At 40.3% G+C, this 23,188-nt stretch overlaps 1 protein-coding gene across 1 annotated transcript in view; it reads right to left on the bottom strand.

The window, feature by feature from the left end:
• Nucleotides 1-23,188, bottom strand: part of ZNF704 (zinc finger protein 704) — an 85,907-nt gene that overhangs the window by 6,047 nt on the left and 56,672 nt on the right. The window contains exons 3-7 of the mRNA XM_054275443.1: nt 17,176-17,279; nt 12,781-13,013; nt 9,264-9,364; nt 6,672-6,933; nt 1,976-2,080 (exon numbers count right to left, since the gene is read on the bottom strand). Coding sequence (XP_054131418.1) covers nt 1,976-2,080; nt 6,672-6,933; nt 9,264-9,364; nt 12,781-13,013; nt 17,176-17,279 — 805 coding nt within the window. The remainder of the gene's footprint in view (nt 1-1,975; nt 2,081-6,671; nt 6,934-9,263; nt 9,365-12,780; nt 13,014-17,175; nt 17,280-23,188) is intronic.

The following is a 23,188-nucleotide window of genomic DNA, read 5'->3' as shown; positions in this document are numbered from 1 at the left end:
ATAAATTTGCACTTGTACCATCACTTACTGCACATAATTTTTCACTGCAGGTAAGCCTTTGTAATTCATAAATGATCACACTGATGACAAAGGAATCAAATGTGTGCAAACCTGGAAGATTTTTTTCTTATTATTATGGTTTTTTCTTTGTTAAACAGCCTTATAAATGTTGTTAGAGCTATAATGGCAGTTCTAACAGTTCCCTGAGCAGTTCATAATTCTGCATCACTGCTTCCCCAGGCTTTTGTATTGGGATTACTTTCAAATTGTACTTAAATCATTGCCATCTCCACCAAATTCTCAGAAAGTGATTTAGCATTTCTTAAATTCTATTGAGAACTCTCCACTCTACAGCCACAGATCAGCGCTGTTGCCTGAACAAGTAAACTCAACGTGTATGTGTCTAATCCTGCCCTATTAAGTGTCTGATTTACAATGTGACTAATTGCATTTTTAGATTCCCAACACTCCTGGCACCAGTTTCTGCTACTTCACAAAAGGAGCCAGTTTCATAATTACTCCGTATCAACCCCATTGTTGGGAAATCAAATTCTCAGGGAACTCTGCGGATAGCACACTCTGTCAAGGCACTCTTGTTGAAATTGCTGCCAGCATGATGTCTTTCACTGTTAGTTGTTCCTTGATGGAATTTAATAAATATTCATTGGCAGAGTGCAGTGTAATTGATTCAGTCACTTTCATTTTTATCAGCTCTGCAGGATGCCACAGCTTCTGCAGAAAATCTCCAAGATTTGCCAAAGGTTGACAGTAAGAAGCTTTGGAGATTCACTTGGTGAAGAGAAGGGAGGGAAACAGTATCTCTTATCGCCTTGTCTAATACTCACTGTCAGGAGAAAAAAAGCTATATGATTCTTTGGATGAGCAATGTGCCTTATATAACACACTTTAAAAATTCATAAATTCATAAAGTGTGATATCAAATGAGATGTTATGATATCAATAAAGGTTTATGATTAGAGAATATCAATTTATCACGAAAACAGTGCTTTCCAATAAATGAAGATATTTTACATTAATATTTATTTCTATTAATCATAGAGAAGATTTCCCATTACTCATAAAGAGTGATTTGCAATTACTTTCAGCAGTCCCCACACCAGACACTACAAGCTGAATCCCTTGCAACTCTTCATGAAGGTTTTTCACTCTCCCCCCAGTACCACACCTACACACTGTGGTGTACTACATGTTTAGAATCATTGCAACTCTGTGTTTAAGCAAATATCACATTTCTGCAGTCCTGTTGATGCCTTGGGATTTTAGCATGACTGTTCACAGAATTAGGCCTTGTATGCCAGTTGTTTTGAAGAAAGGGTCACTGTTGAATTTCCATCTAATACATCCTCATTAAAAAGCTATCAAACTGCAATAAGTATTAATAACAAAATGCAATAGATACATGTTTTCTGTATAAAACAACATTTTCCTGCTATTATTAGGGGCTACATACTTGCAGCCTCCTAAAACAGGACTTTGCATTTCATTTTATTGTTTCTTTCAGCTGCCTTTCAAAAATGCTTCACCTTCAAAGTCCATTTAGGTAACAGCCCCACTGCCTGAATCCAACTGGCCTGTCAGCAGAACCATCACCAGGCTGATTTTCTGTATAGTTTTTTAAGAAATCTCTTAATGGCACAAAAATGAAGGACATAGTGCCAAGCTCTGCACCTACCAGAATGTTCTTTTGTAAGCATATAGTTAAAAAAATATATGTACTATAGATTCAATTGCCTGCTTGTAGATACTGATGCAAAAATAAGCTAACTGCACTGATAAAGAGAGTTACAAAGGCGTTAAAAACAGCCATGCTGGCAAATTCAGGCATATGTTTAATTTGTTTCCTTTTGGTATCTGCTGTGTCACATTTAATTCCATAATTACACAGTGTGAAACAAAGCAAAAAGATCCAAAACCCCTTTTTTCTCCCCTTCTTTCCTTTTTGGTGTGCACTTACTGGAATGCCGGTGAAGGTAACGGGAGGCGACTGCCAAGAGATGCTAAAGCTACTGCCATTGGGAGTGAATTTGGCTGAGCCTGGAATGTTCACCGGAGGAGTGGCCTGTGTGAAAAGAAAGTATTATTCCAGCAAGAAGAACCATTCCTCTTCCAAAGGATCTTTCATTCCTTGAAATGGTAAATATGTGAGAGATTTTCCAAGGCATAAAAAAACTCCATGGTGACGAGCATTTTACCCTTGTGAGAGGGATAATCATGGATAAGCTAGTAAGGAAGGGACAGAGCTATATATATACACCACTGTTCCTGAACCATGTTTAGAGAAAGATGATTGCTCTCAAAAGAATCCATGGAAAACTTTCAAGAGCTAGATCTGCTAAAAAAACAGACAAAATCACATGTCACATACAAGTAACTTTTAAAATAATGCCAGCAATAAGCAAAAACTACTGCACAGATGACCACTTGTTCCACAGTGATAAACAAGGCCATACTTAAACTCATGGCAGTTGTTTTACACAATTTTAGTGTGGACAGCAAGGCTTCTTGGATGGAAGCAATTAACAGTAAGTGTTGGCCATTTCTTATTTATCAGAAAAATGTTTAGAGTCATCCCAATTAAAACAGTTTTTCCTATTAAGAACAAGGAGCTGTAAATCATCCTTTGGATTCAAAAAACAGCTCTTGAAATACTAAACTGAATCAAGTATTTGGGCTCATTGAACTCCTATGTTTTTCCCATCTGGGCTGTAATACCTAGAGCTGCCCTGGGGTACAAGCGTGATAACATGAGCTTAGACTGTTGAGCATTTTTCATTTTATGTCTTTCCTTTGGTTTTTTCACTGGGTTATGAATTTCCATGAATTCTTCCCTGTCTCTTTTTTAATCCCATTTAATTTTCAGAATCATGAAATTCATAGTTGTGTAGCTACCCTGCCTAGCGGGAGCATGAGCAGCCAGCATGAACAAAAGCTCACTTTGACCCTTGAATTTCAAGCTGTCAAAACAAAAAAGAACCCTCCTTGGTTTAAACTTACAAAGAATTTGCTAAAATGAGTTTTCACTTCTGCCTTTCAGTTGTTGGTACGTGACAATAACACAATACACTCATTTAAGCAGTGTTTGTGTCTGGGGCTGCTGAAATTGTCTCACTGGTTCAGGAAGAGAATGTTTCCTTGAGCCACCAGGCAGAGAGGAGTGATGAAAAACTACAACCTGATAGTTCCCATTAAAGATAATCTTACAAGTAGACAAGGGCTGAAGCAATCCCCTACAGCCTTTCCAGGAAAAGGAAGGTGAGGCCACCGCATGCCTCTGTGTGTGACAGCGATGCTCTGTGGGCTGCCAAGCTGCTGACAGCTCCAAGAAAATCCACACAGACATGCAGAGCAAACATCCACTGAGCTCCATAAAATATAAAAACCTCTCTGAAAGGTGTCAAAAACAATTTGGCAACTTCAGGTGGTACCAGTGGTTGTTCAAATGCAAAGGAATGAATGACCATAGAGCTCCAGACAGAAAGAACTGGAGAGAGCTGGATGAGCAGTGAGGCAGCACTGCCTCTGCTCAGCATCACAAGGATGGCAGCTCAAACCCAGGGTCTGCTCTGCAACTTCCTCAGGTATTTGAGTAAGACCTGGAAGGGGAATCCTAGGTGCTGAAAGAACCTGTCTGTAGCTCCTCTGTAGTTAAATTTAACAGGTACAGACAATAGTTTTGTAAAGAAAGATGAAGTTTAAAACTGACGCAACTGGCAGTTGCTCAAAATACCATAGTGCTCAATTCCTTTTTCTCAGTGCCTAAATATCTGCCTCAGACATGATCAGACAGATATCTATCACCTTGTTCACTTGTTTCCAGATGTGCATCTTTGCTCATCAAGCACAGTCCACTTTTTCAGGCTAACATTTTAGTCAATCTCTTCCATAAGATAAGCAACTAAAACATTACAACCAACTGAAAAATTCCTATATCCCAACTTTAATTTGCTTAGAGACCTCCATCTAATTGCCAATCAAGATATATTAATGAATAATTTGCATTTACTTGTGCCAACATTACTCTTATATCTGAAATAGCCCATGCTCATCCTCTTTAGCTCATGTCTCTCCTTTCACTTTCTTCCCAGGCACCAATTCCATTTTCTTCTTGTCCCTTGCTTTGCCTGAGGTATCAGTCCCAGGACTGGAGAGGCTGCCCATGTCCTCTATGTCCTCTTTCTACTTCTTCTGGTTGGAGCCCATCACATCAAATTTGGCTGACCAGAATTCTAATTCAGGATTTCAGATGAAGTTATATGGGGGTCTTGTATAATGGCATTAACAATCCCTCTCTCTCCCAGGTATTTCTTATCCAAGAGAGCTGACAACTATTTTTTCCCCCCTTCACAGCTCTGTTGTTGTTGGCTCACAGTCATTCCGTGCTTGATTAATGAACATAGGCTTCCTTCTTACATAATTTTCTAACTACTCTAGTTTATAGCAGAAAAATCTCATTAGTTCCTTAAATGCAGGACTTTGCACGTTCTGACATTTAACTGCATCCAAAACCTATTATTGTTAAGATCACCCAGTCACATAAGCCTGATCTGTAACTCCCTTCCTGCTGATGTCTCCCAGGTTTGTTATCAGTGAAGTTTATTATAGTATTTGTGTATTACCAAAATGATTCAATGAAAGTGAGATCAGGGCCAAGAACAGCTTTTCATTTACCTTCACTAATGACATTCAAAGGCCCTTTCAAAATAACTCACTGTTGTTCTCTGTCACTTTCCAGCTCCTTCTCCTACCCTAAATTTAATCTCTTAACAAATACTGCCTATATGTTTTAAGATCGAATGCTCTCCTTGAACCCAGAAGAATTTTTCTTTTGCCTCCTGTATTGTTCTAGCATCACCTTTCTCCAGGGCTCCCCCAGTGCAGTTTGCCTCAACTGCTGAACTTTCCAGAATTTCTTCAATTATTTTTCTGAATAATTTCTAACCCATAGGATGGGGTCAGGGAAGAGCATCAGGACTTTCCTCAGTTTCCTCATATCTTTCTCACTACAAGTAGTCTATCTGCTGTTTTCCAGTCATAGAGGAAATGGCAATTAACAGATCTCTTTAGGATTCTTGCGACCAAACTTTGGGTTCTGTATTTTTCCCCCCCTTTTTTTTTTAACAGGAACCCTGTGAAGAACAATATTCAGCCTCCCTTATGCAAGTTCCTCGAGCTGCTCCCAATGAAGTAATCTCCACTTTCTCCTCTGGCTGGTGAGATCTGAATCTCCACCCCGCCTCCTGGCCCTTCTTTCAGGGCAGAAGGGATCTTGGCAGAGGATGCCACTGACCTCCACGGAAGCTGCTTCCTTTGCCAGGACAGCTGGAATGCTTGAGCAGGGACCCTGCCTCCTGCTTCCAATTAGCAAGCTGTCAACAGTGGGGACTGTGTCACTCCTCACTGATGAAATTAAGCATTGAAACCAGAGCAACCTGAAAAGCCCACGGGGCTCAGGCACTTGTAGTCTTGTGTCATGGAATACATCAATTCAGATCTAATTCAAGGATTTTAAACACTTGAATTGGGATTTCCTTGGCCAAGTGCTTTACTCAGAGGTTGCTTGTAAAAAAGGGTTGAGTGGGTCTCTGAACAGCAGGGCAGACTGTCATGACTGCAAATCCCAAATGAAGCAAAACTTATCAGCCTAGACTTGTTGCCTCACTCTCTGAGGCAGGGCTTAAGCTACACTGAGAAGCAAGTCTTTCTCCTAGCTGGTTTCATCAGTCCCCAGGCTGGCATGCTACCTGATGCAGCTTCCACCTGAAATGCCAAGCTTCCACCCATGCTTTTCAACAAGCACAAAAGTCTAAAACAAGCCTGTAAATTCCCTACAGCTGACCTTTTAGTAGGTGTGCTCCAAACACACCACAGAAGTTTTATCTGCACAACGCTATATATGATAGTTATTGAATCTGATAAATTTAACAGAGTTCTACAGTGCATACACAGGTCATGGACCACACTGCTTCAAAGCCTCTATTCTTCTTTTATCTTATGGTATCCAGACCAAAACATGTCAAGTTTTAGTGCAGTTTTGTAATTAATGCTTTCTGTCAAAACTTAGCTGGAATGTTCTAGGACAGCAGTTTTTGCCATTTGGAAAGCATTACCTCCAAAAATAGGAAGGTACCATATTTGTTTTTTCATTCTTCCTGCTCTACTTTACAACTGCAAACTGACATCTCACACTGTACAAAAACAGGAAATTAATTGTTCCTGGCATCCTTGAAATCAGTCTTACACTTGTTGACTCTTCAAGCAGAGCTTGTACTTATTCAATAAAAACAAAGCTGAAATGAAGACTGGGAGGGATTCAGCTGACTGGATGGGAATTTTTACAATGCAGGAAACCCCATCTGAGTACATCACCTAGGGTTCTCCTTATGGTCCTGATGTAGGGCAGTAGGATACACAGATCAACTCTTCTCAACCTGAAGTATGCACCTATGTGTGGCCAAAATCCACCAGCTGTGGCGGGCACATAAACAAACAAACAATGAGCTCAGAAGAATGCATCTCAGTTTAAATAAAGAAAATGCCTTTGACTGCACCGAAAACCTTTCAGCCCATTAAAAGCCACACACTGTGCTGTGACATTCTTTACACATTAGTGAGATGAGTGTAATCCCTGGGGCTCCCAGCACTGGTGTTACCTGGTAAGCATGGTCCGTGTGTACGAGGTAGAGGTTGGTAGGAGCTGAGCGGCTCAGAGGTGTCATCACTTTAGTCTCGGTTTTGGCACAGGAAGTTTCAGGACGGATTGCGTCTTGGGTGGGAAAGGAAGGAGGAGATGCTAGAGATGGAGACACTGGGGAAAGACTGCTTAAGCCATCAGCTACTGAGTCCGTGTTGAGCCTGATTTCTGTATAGTAAAAATCCTCCTCTCCATCACTGTAGTCAGACTCTCCTACACGTCTGTATCGAGAGAAAGAAGTAAGAATTGATTGAAAGCAAGAACCCCAAGGTAAATTTTAAGTTCTAGATGTGTGAATGAATATATTCATATTGTCAATAAATTAACATTTGCAGTTTCAACCCTTCCTACTTTATCTGCATTCTGACTGAAGATAAGGGGAAGAGGAAAATCATCTAGTCCAAAGGGAAATGAAGTAGGAATTACTCTTTTCCCCTCTTTGTGTTATTCTTGACCAATTCTTTCACCTTGGAGTAGATGTTTGACTCCCTGAGATCAAGTATCAGCTTCTCATTTGTAACTATTGTAAAGTTAACAAGAATCTCAATGCACTCTGTCTTTGAAAGTCACAGCAAAGATAACAGACACAGGCAAGATACACTTCACTCATGTTCCAGCAAACAATATGTAATCTTATCAGAAGTTACTTAATTATATCAAATATACTTACAGCTGCCATTCACTGTAACTTCCTGTAACATAAGAGAAGAATTTGCTAGAAAACAGTCTCACCATGCAACTCACAGAGAAAGCACTCATATGGGCTGCTAGCCACAGCCACGACTTTCTGGTCCTCCTCTCCAGAGGCAGACTTATTGAAGGACAGCATGTAAGACATTTAATCGCCTAAAGTTTCATCTGATGTGCATTTGAGCACGAGTGCTAGCAGTGAACAACCCAGTCAAAGCAGTAGCTCCCAGCAGACTACACATTATCTTGAAGTCCAGACCAGAATGTGCTGAGAGAACACACGTCCAGCAGGTCTGAAAGGCTCTATCAGAGGCATCATCCATCAGAATGCAGCCAATCACTCACCAAAACTACTCTTTCCAGAAAAGTTTCTAGCTCCAGTAAATTCCAGAAAGGTTTTGCTGTTTGTTTCTGCCTCTCCCACACCACAAAGAGGATGTCCCCATAATATAAAGCACAAATTAGCATTCCTCACTGCATTTTGAGAGAGATTTTCTGTTTCCCACAGCCTTACTCTTAAGCCCAATGGTAATTGTTGACCTCTTCAAGACCATCCTGAGCTCCAGATCTTTCTTGTGGTGGCTTTAATTTTTAAGCTGTGGGTAACACAGATCTACAGAACAGAGATGTATTTTCATCTAACAGGTGAAGACCATGAGTCCCAACTGTAATTATAAATGAGGCAGGTACATCACTCAGTGAATTACTTGGGAGAGTTCAGCTGCAAATTACAGCTCTGAAATAAACTTGTCTCCTAAAAGATCAATTTGCTTTTGCTTCTAGTCCAAGTAACATACATGTGTGTCCTGGTTTTGTCTAGCCTGGAGTTTACTTTCTTCCAAGTAGCTGGCCCAGAGATGTCTTTTGGATCTAAGATGAGAAGATTGTTGATACCACACTGATGTTTTAGTTGATGCTGAGCAGTGCTTACTCTAAATCAAGAACTTTTCTGTTTCCCATGCTCTAGCAGTGAGCAGGGGCATCAGAGGCTAGGAGGAAGCATGGCCAGGACAAAGGGATATTCCATACCATAGGATGTCATGTCCAGTAAATACACTGGAGGGAGCTAGCTGGGAGGTGCTGATCACTGCTTGGGGACAGGCTGGGCATGGGTCAGCAGATGGTGAGAAACTGTAATCACTGTAAACTGTGCATCACTCATTTATCTTCAGTTTTGTTTCTCTGTCTCTCCCCTTTCCTTAGAAGTATTAGAGTCAATAGTATAACTGTTACTATTATCATCAGTGTTTTATTTTGTTTAAGCCATTAAACTGTTCTTGTCTCAACCCATGAGATTTACTCTTTATTCCTTTGATTCTTCCAGGGAAGGAAGGGGATAGTGAGTGAACAGCTTTGTGGTACTTTAAACCATGACAACATGCAGCTCAATTTCCTTTTATTTTCAGGTTTCTTATGTGGTTTGTGGTTTTGGTGTGGCTTTTGGCATTAATTCAATTCAGAACTGGCACAAGCACCTGACCTGATGTGAAACACAGCTGAAAAGTATTCATGCAATACCCTGAACGTGTCTACTGCAGAGTGTCATCCCAGACATGATGTGCAACACAGCACATATGATGTAATGGTACTGAGCTGTGCAGCTGACAGGGAAGGGCAGTGCAACCTCGAGCTCCATTTGACCTTCTAGGAAAGCTGACAGAATTTCAGAAAAGAAAGTGCCTTGCTGTTGGAATAAGTGCTCATTCACCTTGATGCACTATTCCACAATTTCCTCAGAAACACAGGGATATGAGACAGAGAAGCCAAGGGCAATCTAGTCCCCTAGTTCATCTGTCCAGCCAAGGGCAATTGCTCCACTTTTATACCAAATCCTTTAGACCCAAAAAGACTCTTCTCTTACCCAAGGTGAATGGTCCTTATGTGTTTCTGAATCCCTGCAGCTGTGCTCAGTACCTTCCCACAGTTCTTCCATAGGCATTTGAACATCACCTTCATGGAGTTCTGAAAATTATGGGTAAAGCAGCATTAGTTGTATGGAAGTTGTAGGGATATTAGGAAAAATTTCTTCCCTGAAAGGGTTGTCAAGCACTGCAACAGGCTGCCCAGAGAAATGGCTGAGTCACCAGCCCTGGAGGTATTTAAAGGACCTGTAGATGTGCTGCCTGGGGACATGGTTTAGTGCTGGACTTGGCAGTGCTGGGTTCAGGGCTGAAAATTTCTGTGACTCTGTAATTCTGGGAAGGTAGAAAAAACCCCAAACTACCCAAACCAGATAAACAGTTACAAAACCCTGTAAAGACTCAGAGCCTTTGACTCCAAATTCATAATGACCTAATAGTCTCTTATCAAATGTGTCACCCTACTGAATTCAAGAGAAACCAGTGAAAAGCTGCAGTAGCAGCTTGTGACAAAATTTTACTTCTCTCTGTTTATTGGCAACACTTTTCCATTTTTAAGTTTCAGTTCCTCCACTAAGGGAGGTAAATGATGTAAAAACTTCCTATACTTCTTTCAAAAACACCCTGATGAGGATTTCTCAATTAATCCAAGACACCTTCTTAAATTAAGGTCTTTCCAAAGCAAGCTCTTGTAAATGTTTCTGCTCATGATATTTGCAGCACACAAAAATACTGTGCCAGAAAAATATAGCTTCTGTTACGCCCATATTCGCCATGAGCTGGCACAACCTGTTTTTGTTTCACTCAGAAGCTGCTGTGGACTTTACTCAGACAAGAGAATGAGAAGTTATCAGTCCGTGTTCAATATTTTAAAAATACAGGTATAATCTCATTTAAATATTCTTTTTATATTCTTTAATATAACTTAATTGATCTCCACTGAGTTATCACTGATTTAGAGCACACCCAACAAGGCTATCACTAGGCCAATCTTCAACATTTTGAAGACTCAGGAGAAAAGCAGACTTAAAACAACACAGCTGTTACAAACCCTAGAGATATTTAAAAGCTATTTTTACCTCAAAAATCAAAATTACAATTCTATAATTTCTGTTACATATAAGATTAAATTAATATATTAATATAAAACTCAATTTAAAAAAAGGGGGAGAACAAGCACATCCTTAGGCACATTTCACTGTGCCTTGAACAAAAGCTGACTTGGTGCTTCCTTCAATTTGGACCCTTTGGAACTGCATGCCAGTAGATGGTTTCAGCATTTGTTAGAAAGATGATGATTAGAATATAACTTAAAAAATAATCTCAGTGGACAGGCTTTTCAAAATACAAGTTGATTGTAGCAGCATGTTCTCACAGTTCCCTGCAGTCTAACATCTCCTGTTTTAAAGTATGAATGCTTAAGGCTTTGAGATTTGGGGTACCTGATCATACTGGTTGTAATAAAAACTTCTGTTTGGAATAAATTGCACATAAATTGCCCATTTTTTATTTGATAATACAACTATCAGTCAAACAGAGAGAAAACTCTTTCTTTTCTCAAATTAAATATAATCTATCTAGCAATTCTGATTCATACTTTTCTTATTTCCATAATACAATACTAAATACTATTATCAGCTCAAAACCACACAACCAAATATGTCAAAAAGATGAAGGCCATGTTTATAACTGATATCCTAGGAATTCCAATATGACATCATAAACACCACACACATCTTTATGAGCACAGAATGGTTTAACATCCACCCCCAGTTTGATGGTAAAATCTGTGTTTTTTTGATTTATTGTCACTGGTAGGAGTTTGCAAAAACCCACATGCTTGTAACATAATCAAGTGAAAGCTCACTTGGTGGAAATAAAGAATATGCTTACATTTCTTCCATTTCCTTTCCAAAAATTACCTATTCAGGTTTAATGTTTTATTTAAGAAAATAATGGAACATAAATGGTTTGGTGAGGAATAACTACCTTAGAGGAAACTTTTAAGCAAATAATAAAGTTACCAATCACTCTATTTCCAGGTTTACTCCTTCTGACTTTTGCAGCCTGAAGAAGAAATAACCTGAACATTTTTGTTTCAGCTTCTAAAGGTGGTAACCTGTACTCAGATCAAGTACCACGCTGGAACCAGAATAAAGAAAAAACCTGCAGGAAGGCAAGTTCATTTATAAAACCAAGTTTGGCATGGAATGTTACTGTTTATCTAAATAAAACATTTGCCAAATAAAGCCAGATCCTTGTGAACAGAATAGATAGTGTACTAGACCTATGGTGAGTACATAAATAGAAGTATTTGAAAGCAACTTAGCAAACAATAAAGATGGCAGCTGCAAACCCATCTGTCTCATCACAGCTGAGCAGTAAGAGTGGGGTTAATAAGATGAAGGTTAACTGAGAAGTAAAAGGCAAACCAGGACATTTTTGCACTCCTACTCCTCCTGCCCCACACCCCCTCAAACTGTCTCTCTGTTTAGTGCAACACTCAGCTCCAACTTCTAATTTATTATAACAAAGGTGTCCTCCAAAATATATTTTTTTCTTCTTAGTAAGATGCACAAACATTTTCACCCCTTTCCCATGAACAAGGGAACAATTGCATGGGTCAGCAAATAAGCAGCTTCTGGAGCAAGAGGATAATCTGAACAGGTTTAAACAATCATTAAAACTTCTTCCTGCTGGTGATGAAGCAATTAACTGTCTCAGACTGAGGCAGAAACAAATTCACTAAGGCAAAAAATTCTCTGTTTTTTCTCCTTAAAAAAAGCCCTATTAGATCTTGCTATGTAAAATCTATCCTGTTGTGTTGGGAGGGAAGGAAACTTGGACTAGTGCCATCTCTTTGTTTTCTTTTTCTTCCAGAGAAGCTTGCTGGCTAGCAATGGTGCTTTTTTGGGGTAAGTTTTGGACCTGTTTTTTAATGTCATGTTTTATTTAGCTTGCTTTTGCACTCCAACTGAGGATAAATTTGGCTAATGCTAATACTATATCAAAAGCCATCGGGTTTGAGCTCTCTCTCTCCATTTTCACTCCATATGTTTGTGCAGAGAAACCTTCACAATATTAAGGTATCTGACATGCTGTCAGACAAACAGCACTTTCAGGGAACAAGGAGTATTAAGGTCATAGTCAGTTTTTGTGATGACATGTAAAGGCTGCCTGTTGCATCCTGAACACAGAGAATTTGTCAAAGTAGGACAGAAAACCCTTGAATGGCCAGAGGCAACACCTTCTGGAAATCCCTCTAGTGTTTTCTGAGCAGGAGGCTCTGTAGCACCTTACCATCTGGCAGGAAATATGTGGTGCTGATGGCAGCATGTATGTGCAGGAGGTGACCACGCTGAATGAGACGCAGTGACTACATGAAGTCCCCATGTTAAATGCATGCCAAGGGAGGATACACAAGCAGAGCTATTTGGATGACCTGCTCCTCTCTCACAACAAAATAAGCCTACCAACATCCTATCTAAGCATGGATGTGCAATTTAACATAAGGCTAACCTTTCTCTTCCTAGGAATGGGTTCATCAAAGAGAAGGTTGCTTGTTTCCCCTTCATCGATACCATCATCTGCCTGGGAAGGCGTCCGAAAAGCTTTGAAGCTGTCAGCTGACAGAGGTGGAGATGGGGTGGATGGGTTGGACTGGTCACTGGGAGCATTCCAGCTCCAGTATCCACTGCTGCTGGTGCTAGAAGGCACAAATCCTCCTTCTTTCCAAGATCCATTCAGGGATTCTGTCAAGAACAACAAAAGATATTATTACAACAGTATCATTGTGAGAGGGCTAAGGAGCTCTTTTTTCTAAGGTTTAGATGCCATGTTGGTAATTAAATGCAAAATCAGTAAAGGAATGTGAAAGCACTGGATGTAGAGAGGACAACCATATCTAACCCACTGCACATAAATTACATATTCCACATTTGATTTTTATTTTATTTAAAACAAAAAAACAAAAGCAGCAAAGTATTTTTCTAAAAAGAAATGTTGCATTTGAAAAAATAACCTGTTCTGAAGCATAAACAGTGATAAACCATCATATATTGCATGCATGATTTAAGGAAAACATTTAAATTGACCTTTAAATTGACTTCTGTGATTCTAAATACATCCTCAACTTTCAACAGGAACACACAACTCTGGTGTCCAAAGCAAGCTCCAAGCCACCACACTGCCAACAGGAGATCCCCTGAGAAGGGGACACACACTCTGAGCCCCAAAACACTAAGCAGATCCACAAAAACATGACCATCTTCCCAGTACTAAAACACCAAAGAAAACCATAGTTACACTCTGTTCTTACAATCTCTCAATACATCTGCCTCTGCCTAATTTGAACTTCCACATGAGGTGGGGTGTGTATCCCTTGGGATACACGGGTGTGCAGAAGTGAACACACAGACACTGGATCACCTCCACACCCACTGCAGGAACTGCCTAATCAGTGCTGCAGCTCCCCATCCATTACAGGCTAAGAAGACACTGGAACTAACAGCTAACACTGCAGCACCATGGGGGGAGCAGCAGCACTGGAACTAACAGCTAACACTGCAGCCCCATGGTGGGAGCACCAGCACTGGAACTAACAGCTAACCCTCTGCAGCACCATGGGGGGAGCAGCAGCACTGCCTGTGCAGCCTGAGGCACAGCTCGAGCCATGCTTCATTCACATGCACAGATCCTCAGGCTTTAGATGCTGGCATGTCACCCTCGCTGTCCCTAAAGGGCTGCTGGCAGCAGAGAAGCATGCAGGCCATCAGCTCAGTGCAGGCATGGCCCAAGCACACCCAGGGTGCAGCCACAGGCAGCTCTGCCAGAGCCCTCAGGTTCTCACAGGACTTGGGCAAATGAGCAGGGACTGTTTAGGAGCAGCTTCTCCCTAACTCAGGCATTGGAAGCTTTTCCCAATGACACTGTGGGTGCCTGAGCATTGTGCAACACCTGACTTTGGAACTGGCAAGCAAATAACATCTTATCTGTTCATGAAGCAGTATTTAAGTGTGAGACAAGTCCTTTCAAGCCAGTGCCTGTCTTTTAAAGATCTGCAGAAGTCACTCCTTCATTCCTTCTCAATTTCTTACAGATAAATTTAACTAATAATATTGGCAAGAAAGTGAGCTATCAAAAGCTTACCCCCCAACCAGTGAATTTTTGTTTTTTCTTTCTCCTAACTGACTTGGTTTTGGACAAAATCCTTAATGACTAACATCAGCTGCTCAAAAAAACAGAACACAGTGCCCCCTTGAGTAGGCAGCTGCTACAGTAGTACTGATTTACTGATCAGGACCACACAGCATAAATGGAATTGATCCTCTCCCTCCAGCCTGCCCAATTCCTCTTTGGAAAAGGACAAACATACATGTTCTGGCAGCTCTGAAGCTAACATGAAAATGTCATGTTTTGTCTCATGATTACAACCTTCATGTGACTGTAATGAAGGTAGGTTTTGTTCCTTTTATATATTTGGTACTTCAGTCTTGTGCCAAATCCAAAAATTGCATCTGGTATCAACTTGTGACCTTAGCATAGCTTACAATTTTCATGTCTTCAGAAAAACAAAGGAACACTCTTTCAACTACTATTTTCTGAAACAGTTATGCTGCTATTTGTATTCTCAGTGTGTACAGTTTCTCCTAACCTTGCTGAGAAAGAGATGTAAATCAAGAGCATTTTTTAAGTAGCATGGAAAATACTGAATGAGGTTAACAACAGGAAGAAACCAAACACTGGTTCTCATTCATACTAACAAATCTGTTAATGTAAAGAAGTTTAATATATAAATAAATGCAACTTACTCTTATTTTGGGGCTCTTTTCACACTGCTGGAGTTGCGTGAAAGAGAACCAGACCAAATATTATTCAACTGCAGAGAAACAAGGGCCAAACTCTGATCCAGTTTACATGGGTGATCATTCCCATGAATTCCAGCATGGATCTGACTTTAATATTAATGCTAATGTAATTTTATTTTTTACTTCTAGGCAAAATTCCATTTGTTTTAACAAATGGTCCTTTAATTATCCTGCTACTTATTGCCCTTTTTTGGAAAAGCGTGTAGAAAAAACTAATCACTAATACATTTGTTGCTTGTATTACTAGGATCAGAGCCCAGCCTTGCAACACCAAATAAGCTTTAAATTATCCAGTCTTTATACTTCTACTCAAGTCTTTAGTAAGCCTTGACTAAGGCAAAACTAAGATATTCAGGGAGAAGGTGCCCAAAACCAGCTTCAAAATCTTGTCTATAACTATTGAAAACATGTGAACTACATTTTCAGGCTAGTCTTCCCAGATTTTGGGAAACAAGCAGACAAGCTAAATGAAGAAATATCAAAGAGCACTCAGACTATGCTGAGAAATATCAAAGGCAGTTAAACAGCCACCATTTGCTATTAGTAATTCAAAAGGGCTTGTTTGGAAGATCTTGCCAATCGACAGCTGCACTGCTGCTCCTGACAAGTGTCACCTGCTCAGCCTAAGGTGGCAGATACTGCTTCACCCACAGCAGAGCAGCTCCCCAGGACAGGGATGCAGCAGGGCACATGTGTATGCCTTGGCCACACCAAATCCCTGCTTGCCACATCAAGCACAGATCCATCTCCAGCTGTGGTTTTGTCTGTGAGCTGAGCAGCTGGAGAGCAGGTGTGCTTTCACCCTTCTGCTGGCCTTTCCCAGGGGCTGGCAACATCCTGTCCTCAGGTGTGACTGTCATAGGGATGTCACTGCCTGAGATTTCCCAGGGCTCCTCAGAGCAGTGGCACTCCAATAAGCACTTCTGGCTTTCAACACTGGAAAGCACATGAACAAAGGCCATGGGTGTTCACAGCCAGAATTCCAACTAAATGGATAAAACTTACATTTTCTGAAAACAAATGGAAAAAACACAGCACTGACATTGGCTATGAATTCCTTTAAGAACATCATACTGTGGATCATGCCTGTTTCCATGAAGAAAAGCAAGTACTTCTCAATCTTCCAATGACTGACAGTAGGAGAGCATCTAGGGTTTTTTAGCAGTTACAAGGGAGTAAGAAAAGTCAGTCATACAAACAATGCTGAGGTACCTCAACAAGGTTATCCTAATTCAAATAATTCCTTAAAATAAAACACTCCTAAAAATTTATTGTAACTCCAGTCAATCTTGCATAGATCAATTATATTTCATAATCGATCTCCTCATTACCTGAAACTTTTTACATTTTTTTAAAATTGGGTGTCTTCTGCTATAGAATGAATGAAATAGTCTTTACAGGGATTATAGATTTGATGGAAGACCATCAGAGAGTTACACACAGCACAGGAACTGGAGGTGCAGAGAAGCAGACTGCTTGCTGTGCAGATTGCTACTGCACAGCCTCTCAGCCAAGAGCTGTGATCTGGAAGTTCTTTGCCTTATTGTGGCTTTGGCTAAAATCTGATCTCATTTCCATTGAGTAGATGACAAGAAGAACTGCTCTCATGTTTCCTGGATATGGCACTCAGGACATGGTTTAGAAGGGAACATGGTGGTGGTGCCAGGTTGATGGTTAGACTTAGTGATCTTAGAGGTCTTTCCCAATTCTAACCATTCTACAACTCGAGGACTGTATGTGTGCAAATGCAAACAAACTCTTTGAAAAATTAAGTGTTTCAGAGACATCAAGAGACTTTTTGAAGTGCTCATATCCCATTTATGGAATGGGCATCTCCCATTTCATAAACCAGAGCTGCTCTACAGTTAAAGAAAATGCTTCTTTTCATTTCTGCCAGTGCTGCACCAGACTTTGACTAGGTTGGAGCAAAGCTCAGTATGATCCCCAACATAGCAGAAGACAGCCACTCACCATTTGTTCTCCCCCATGGGCACAGCTCCTGGGAACAAGCGCCCCCTTCCCACAGCCCCGGGCTCCAAAGGCTTACCGTTGGGTCGGACAGGAGGGCTGCGGACCAAAGGGCTGGTGGATAAACTGGTGAGTACCATAGCTGCTGTTACTTTATCCATGTCCAGTTCTTCCAAAGATTTCCTGAAACACAGTGAGTGGGAGGCAGGAAACACATCAACAAAAATTTAGCTCTTTTTTAGTATCTTTTCACTTAGCCCAAATCCTAAGCCAGCACAGCACAGTAACAAAAACAAGCCACTGCACAGAGTTCTCCAAACCTTGGTTTTCTGGCAACCTGAGCATATCAAGAGGCTTCTATAAGCAAACTAACTCAGTGTTAGCAGGAAAAGAAGTAGGAAAAGAGAATACATCTTTGTATAAAATTTTCAGGATTACTGTGACTCTCTATGACTTTGACTTTGTTCCTTTTTTATATTTCAGAATTTCAGCTATTCATATTCTTAGAGCAAAGTGTGTTCTTAAGGTGGTTTTCTTGGATGAAGACAGAAATGCAAAATTGGGTGAGATTACTAGCAACAATATCAACATACATTAGTCTCTGTAGTGTAAAGAAGAACTGTGAACTGGAACTAAGGGATGTGAGTTCATTGCTTCTGCTTAACTATTAACATTCCCATACTCTCTGCAAAAGATTGATCCTAAATTTTTCCTGGTCAGATTAAAACCCAAATATTTTAAGTAATTAGGAAACTGGCATAAAAATGGTGCAGGAAGGGTAGGGGGGTAGGGGAGAGAAAGGGAGAGGAGGTTGTTTTGCAGGTGTGATGGGCGCCTGAACCAGCATGATGGCACAGGGGCCCACTGCTGCCTCAGCCTGGTCTCAATGGGAACCTGTGTAAGTTAGAGGAGAGGACATGGAGAAGGAGTAATAAGGGAAAGGAGAGCAGCCAGCTTTTCAGGGAAAGGAAGAGAAGATTTGGACAATGGTAAATGCCACCAGGAACCAGGATACAGTGATCCATTGCTCAAGGAGTCATGGGGGATTTTTTAGGCAAGGAAGGAAATTTTTCTTTGTCTGTAAAAATTATGTTCTGTCTTTTTTACCCCAGAGTAACTCTCTCACAATGTAAAATTTCTTAGAAGTCAATGCACCAAAATAAAACTACCAAACCCACTATATTAGCAGACTTTTGCTTTCCACCCTTGTGGGCTGGAAATCCTTGTGGGATTTCCACCTTGTGGGTGGGATCAAAACAGACAATTTTTTGAAAATGTTTGCTTTCAAACATATGACTGATCATCCAAAATCATCTTCTCAATTCCTAGAGATCAAGTTAATTTTTTTCTAACAAAAGGACACTTCCCCCCACCCCATATTCTGCTTTCTGGGTCTCTGCTTTCTGTGCCTTGTCAGGAGCTCTACTGAGCAGATCAGGCTGAGTCTGATTTAAAGCCCGAGATAATAAGTGGTCAGTACCTGCTGTTTCCCATCAACTGTTGGTCAGTAAGTCACCAAGAGGAACAGGATGTGCTGGGTGCACTCCCTTTTCTGGAATCCTATCTCACCCATCAGGTGGAAGGTTCATTAACTGGAAACTACACTACAGTGAAAGGCTCTTGGTATTTTAGTGAGCAAACCTTGACCTTGCCCATGAAAAGGTTCACAGCTGCTTTCTGGCTGATGCAAGGACCCACACAGATGCTGATGAACACTCTCCCACGCCACACAACAGCTTAACTTTCACAACTGTCTTTTGCAACACATCAGTGCCTGGAGCTGAAACACTGATGATGGTTCCTGCTGCATTCTGATTATATCTGTAGAAACCCCTCTTTCCTCCAGCCAAGGCTTCTGCAAAGAGCACAGCAGCCATATGGTCATCATCAAGTATTGGAAAGGTCTTGGAATGTCTGCTATAATCAGCTGAATTCTTAATCTGTCACCCATTAGCTCCTCGTGCCTGCAGAGGAGTGTTTCACTCAGAATGCCAAATTCCTCTGGGCTCAGAAGACCCTTCCTCAGGGCTGACATGGAGATGCTACACTTTCTCAAGACCAACACTGCCAGATGATTTTCCAGTTACCTAATATTCCAGTATGAAAATCTAGTTTCTGAGAAGGCTTCACCTGCTCTGTAGCCCATTCCTGCCAGACTACACCAACTGTCCCTGTGACTATCCAGCTGTGAATGAATCATTACTATCTGCATTTCTGCAACATATGAGGACAAAATGAGCAAAAGTTCCTGATAAGATGGAGAAGCTGATCCCTGTTTGTAATCAGCTCTTCTGTAAAAAGCTCTTGTGTCTGTGTGGCAACAGGACTAACATGTTCCCATCCAGGCCTCTCCAGGATTGCAACATCTCACTACAGCAGTTGTTGCAAGTGTCTGCCAAGTTGGTGTTAAGATGTCAGAGTCTAGACTCAGAGCTAATCACAAAGTTTCCCCAAGCAGTTTATAACTACCTTCTAGTTATTTTGATTTTTTTTGTCCCCTCTACAATGATAAGCACTGCTGTTCTGAAAATCTAGCCCTAGCTCCAAATAATTTTACAATGTCCCAAAATTGTCAGCACTGGCATCTGTACTTAAAGTGGAAGTTTTCACAAGCAGGCAAAGAATAGGAATAATCATAAGAATCCATGCCATTTCCAGCCATGCTAAACTACACTCTTGCAATTACTGGAATGCTTTTTTCTTCCTGATCCAATTTACCAGGATATCAGCCCAAATAAAATGAACTTTGGGCTTTCTCTTTGCCCATTCTGAATGACAGTCATTTTTACTATTTATTACTCCTCAACTGCATCCAGCAAGCAAGAACACTCTGCTCATACTTCCCAGCCACAAGAATTTTAGCAGCTACAAGTGTTGGCTTATGTGACTCTGTTCCATTTTTACAGTTCGGCTCATAAATGTAAACACACATATTTCATATATCATTCAGCCAGTACTGCAGCAGCAGCCTTTGAGATACAGGCAAGGCATAAAACTGAAGACAGCAACCACTAAAGCCATCTGCATTTAGTCAGCATCACATGTGAGTTCACGCCTTAAGATTTCCCCAATATTTTCCAGCTTTCTCTAGTGGAAAGTTGAACCTGCACACAGCTGTTCAACACTATTTGGACTCAGAGGGGAGAATAACTTGTTACGCATCAATTGTTCCCAAAACATTTATCTCACCATTGCTAAGGCAATTTTCTGCGCACTGAAATCATAAGCCCTGATGTTACTGTTATTAGGTGCAATAAAATTTAAATCAGTTTTAAGATCATGTACTATGTCAATTATGAAGACTTCTTCTTTTCTCTAACCTCACATCCCAGTCTCCAAATTCCATCTCCCAACTTTTGGATGGATGCATTTGTGTCAGCCCAGTCTGCGTTTGAGAACCAAGCAGTTTTGGATCCTTTCCTTCCAAGTGTTTGTAAATCCAAACACATGAAATAGCCGAATTACAACGAATCAGCTGAGATATTAGCAGTAGAAGTTACAGGTCCTTGAAGGCAGGCCTTTTACCACCACCCCAGGTGTCTGTTTCATGTCTCCCTGCTTCCTCAGCAGGGGGAGTGGTTTCACCGGATCCCTGCAATACACTGATCTAGCCAGCCTGGCAATTAAGGGTCCTTTTCTTTAACAGCCAAGGCCAATCAGACTTGGTTACTACACTTACTCTTGACCACTTCTTTCTTTGATTTTGATGATGAATTGATTGCTTTTTTGATAATAGTTTATCAATCAAACCACCCATCACGGTTTTCCCAGTCAAAGCTATCTACAAGGAAAGGCTGGGTTTCAGCTCCAAGGGATGAAAAAAGAGGGTCCCAGACAAGCCCGAGGCTATGCAAATGTTCCAAACCAATGCAGTGTCCAATCTCCTGCTGTCCCATTTCTTCTGCCAGCTCCTGGCCACTGTTATCTTCAGACTCCCTCCTATGTACTATTCCCATCTGGACACACCTATATGACAGTTCTATTTTTTTTCTATTCTTCAGGCTTGCTATCAAAGAAATCTTTAGAAATACAAATTTTATTCTAGTTTTTCAGTCTTTACACTACTCTTTATTACTTGCCCGGCTTAGATCAAAAAGCCTGAAGATTTCCCCTTGGAAAGACTGCATTTTAAGTCTAATGCTTTTACCTAAGCATATTTTAAGGGTACTGGAGAATATTCTCAGAGCAGAGAAAGTGGTAGCAGGTGCTTTTGATAAAATTGACCCTATTGAAGAGCACAACCAAGTTTACTTGAAGAAAAGAAAAAAAAAATCGTTAACTAGGATTGATAAGAAGAGAAGCAGTCAAGCACAAAAATGCTATTATTCCACGTTAACTGTCTACTGTCCTCCACCCAAAATTCAGCTTATGACAGTGGTTCACAAAACACCCGAAGACCTTTTGTAAGAAGTACCATATAAATATGTGTGCATTAATAAGGTATAACTGGGAAAAAATAAAACTATATTTAAATTGCTCTCTCCCTCCCATACTTACATGTGCTAAATTCTCATAAAGAAACCTCTGAAACCCAAGTCTGGTCACTTGACTACAGCCACACCACACTGATAATGTCATACTGAGCACTGCACCAATACTGATAAACACATTGTTAGAAGCTTTTGACATCAAAAATATGATACATCATATAATGAATCATTGTAATCAGTACACGAGTAATAACAGAAGCACTTCTGAAGTAAAAATCCTGAATTACATTATATAGGTAAAATAAAAATATTTTCATTTTGTTCACTTCATCATTAAAGGCAAAACCCAACATCCCAACAAAGAACCAGCAAGAAAATCCATGTACATGACTGTGACTCCATGTATCTCAAGTAACTACAACCACTCTTCTATAAAGAACTACATTATGCTACAAAATATTCTTAGTCCATACAGGACTTCGCATTTACCATAATACTTGGTTACCATGTAATAACTCAAAATACTGACAGTACAGATAAATTATCTTACTTTTTGCTCTTGTGTATGGTTGCTGATTATGGAGATTAAAAATTACTCACTTGTCAAACACAAACCCACAAATTACAGAAAGAATAATCCATACAAATAGTCCAAGGTCTTCAGCATTCTTTAGTAAAAGCCATAACTTTCACAATAAAGCAAAAAGCAAAGGAAAATATTTCCAAATATTATATAAAATCAGCATAGTACTAGAATGATATATCTCAGAACATTAGAGTGTTATTGTTCACATATTTAAAAAGGGAACTGATGTTTGATATTTAAAAGAGAGATACACCAATAATGCACTGATTAGAAGTTAGGGATTTCTGCCTTTGCTCATTGTGGTCAAACATAAAATTAACATTTTCCATGCTAGCTTCATATTTGCAGACTAATTCATATGCAGAACGGAGGCCCTTCTTTGTTTCTGCTGTCCTTGTTATACACAAGCAATTTTTTTTAATACTGACAGTGAACAGAATTAATTCAGACGAAAATACAAATATAAGAACTTTTGTCCTAAAAAACATATATACCTGAACTTCTGAAGGAAAAAAAGAAAAATGCATCAAAGAGCACCTCAAAGTTCCCCACCTCCTCCTGGCCAAGCTAATGGATTTTGTGGTTCAGTTATCCAAAGGGCCTTTGGAAGTCTGGCTGGTGTGTTAGAGCCTGAGAGCACTTGACAGAGTCCTCAGTAACTCAGACATTGACTTTCCATTTGGACTGTAAGGCTTAAAGACATTAAAAAGTCTCTGCACATCAGTCCTAAGAGATGGGAAACATTCACAGAGTGGTTCTCAGCATCCTGGAGTAGAAAATACAGTTTAACAGAACCGAAGAGAAAGTGGTGTGTAACAGGCAGGCTTCTCTAAGTGTTTTATTAGAACTTGCATCTAGCACTGCTCCACAAAGAATGGGCCTGTTTTTAAAAACACCTATTTCTCCACTGTCTCCACTTTCACTAAAACTAAAATTAGACAGAAGACAATCCATTCATTTTTACTACCAATTTGTAGATGTAGATACCCAAGAAATTGCAGTATTTTGTTCCAAAGGTTGGCTGATGGACTGTCCCCCACACAGGGCTCTCCCTCTGCAGCTCCAGCCACCTCCTC

Source organism: Melozone crissalis, unplaced genomic scaffold (genome assembly GCF_028551555.1).
Source record: "Melozone crissalis strain CALT ecotype California unplaced genomic scaffold, PUWL_Pcris_2 ptg000002l_1, whole genome shotgun sequence".
Lineage (NCBI taxonomy): Eukaryota > Metazoa > Chordata > Aves > Passeriformes > Passerellidae > Melozone > Melozone crissalis.
The sequence above is the reverse complement of the archived record's forward strand: the minus strand, read 5'-3'. Positions and strand labels throughout refer to the sequence as shown.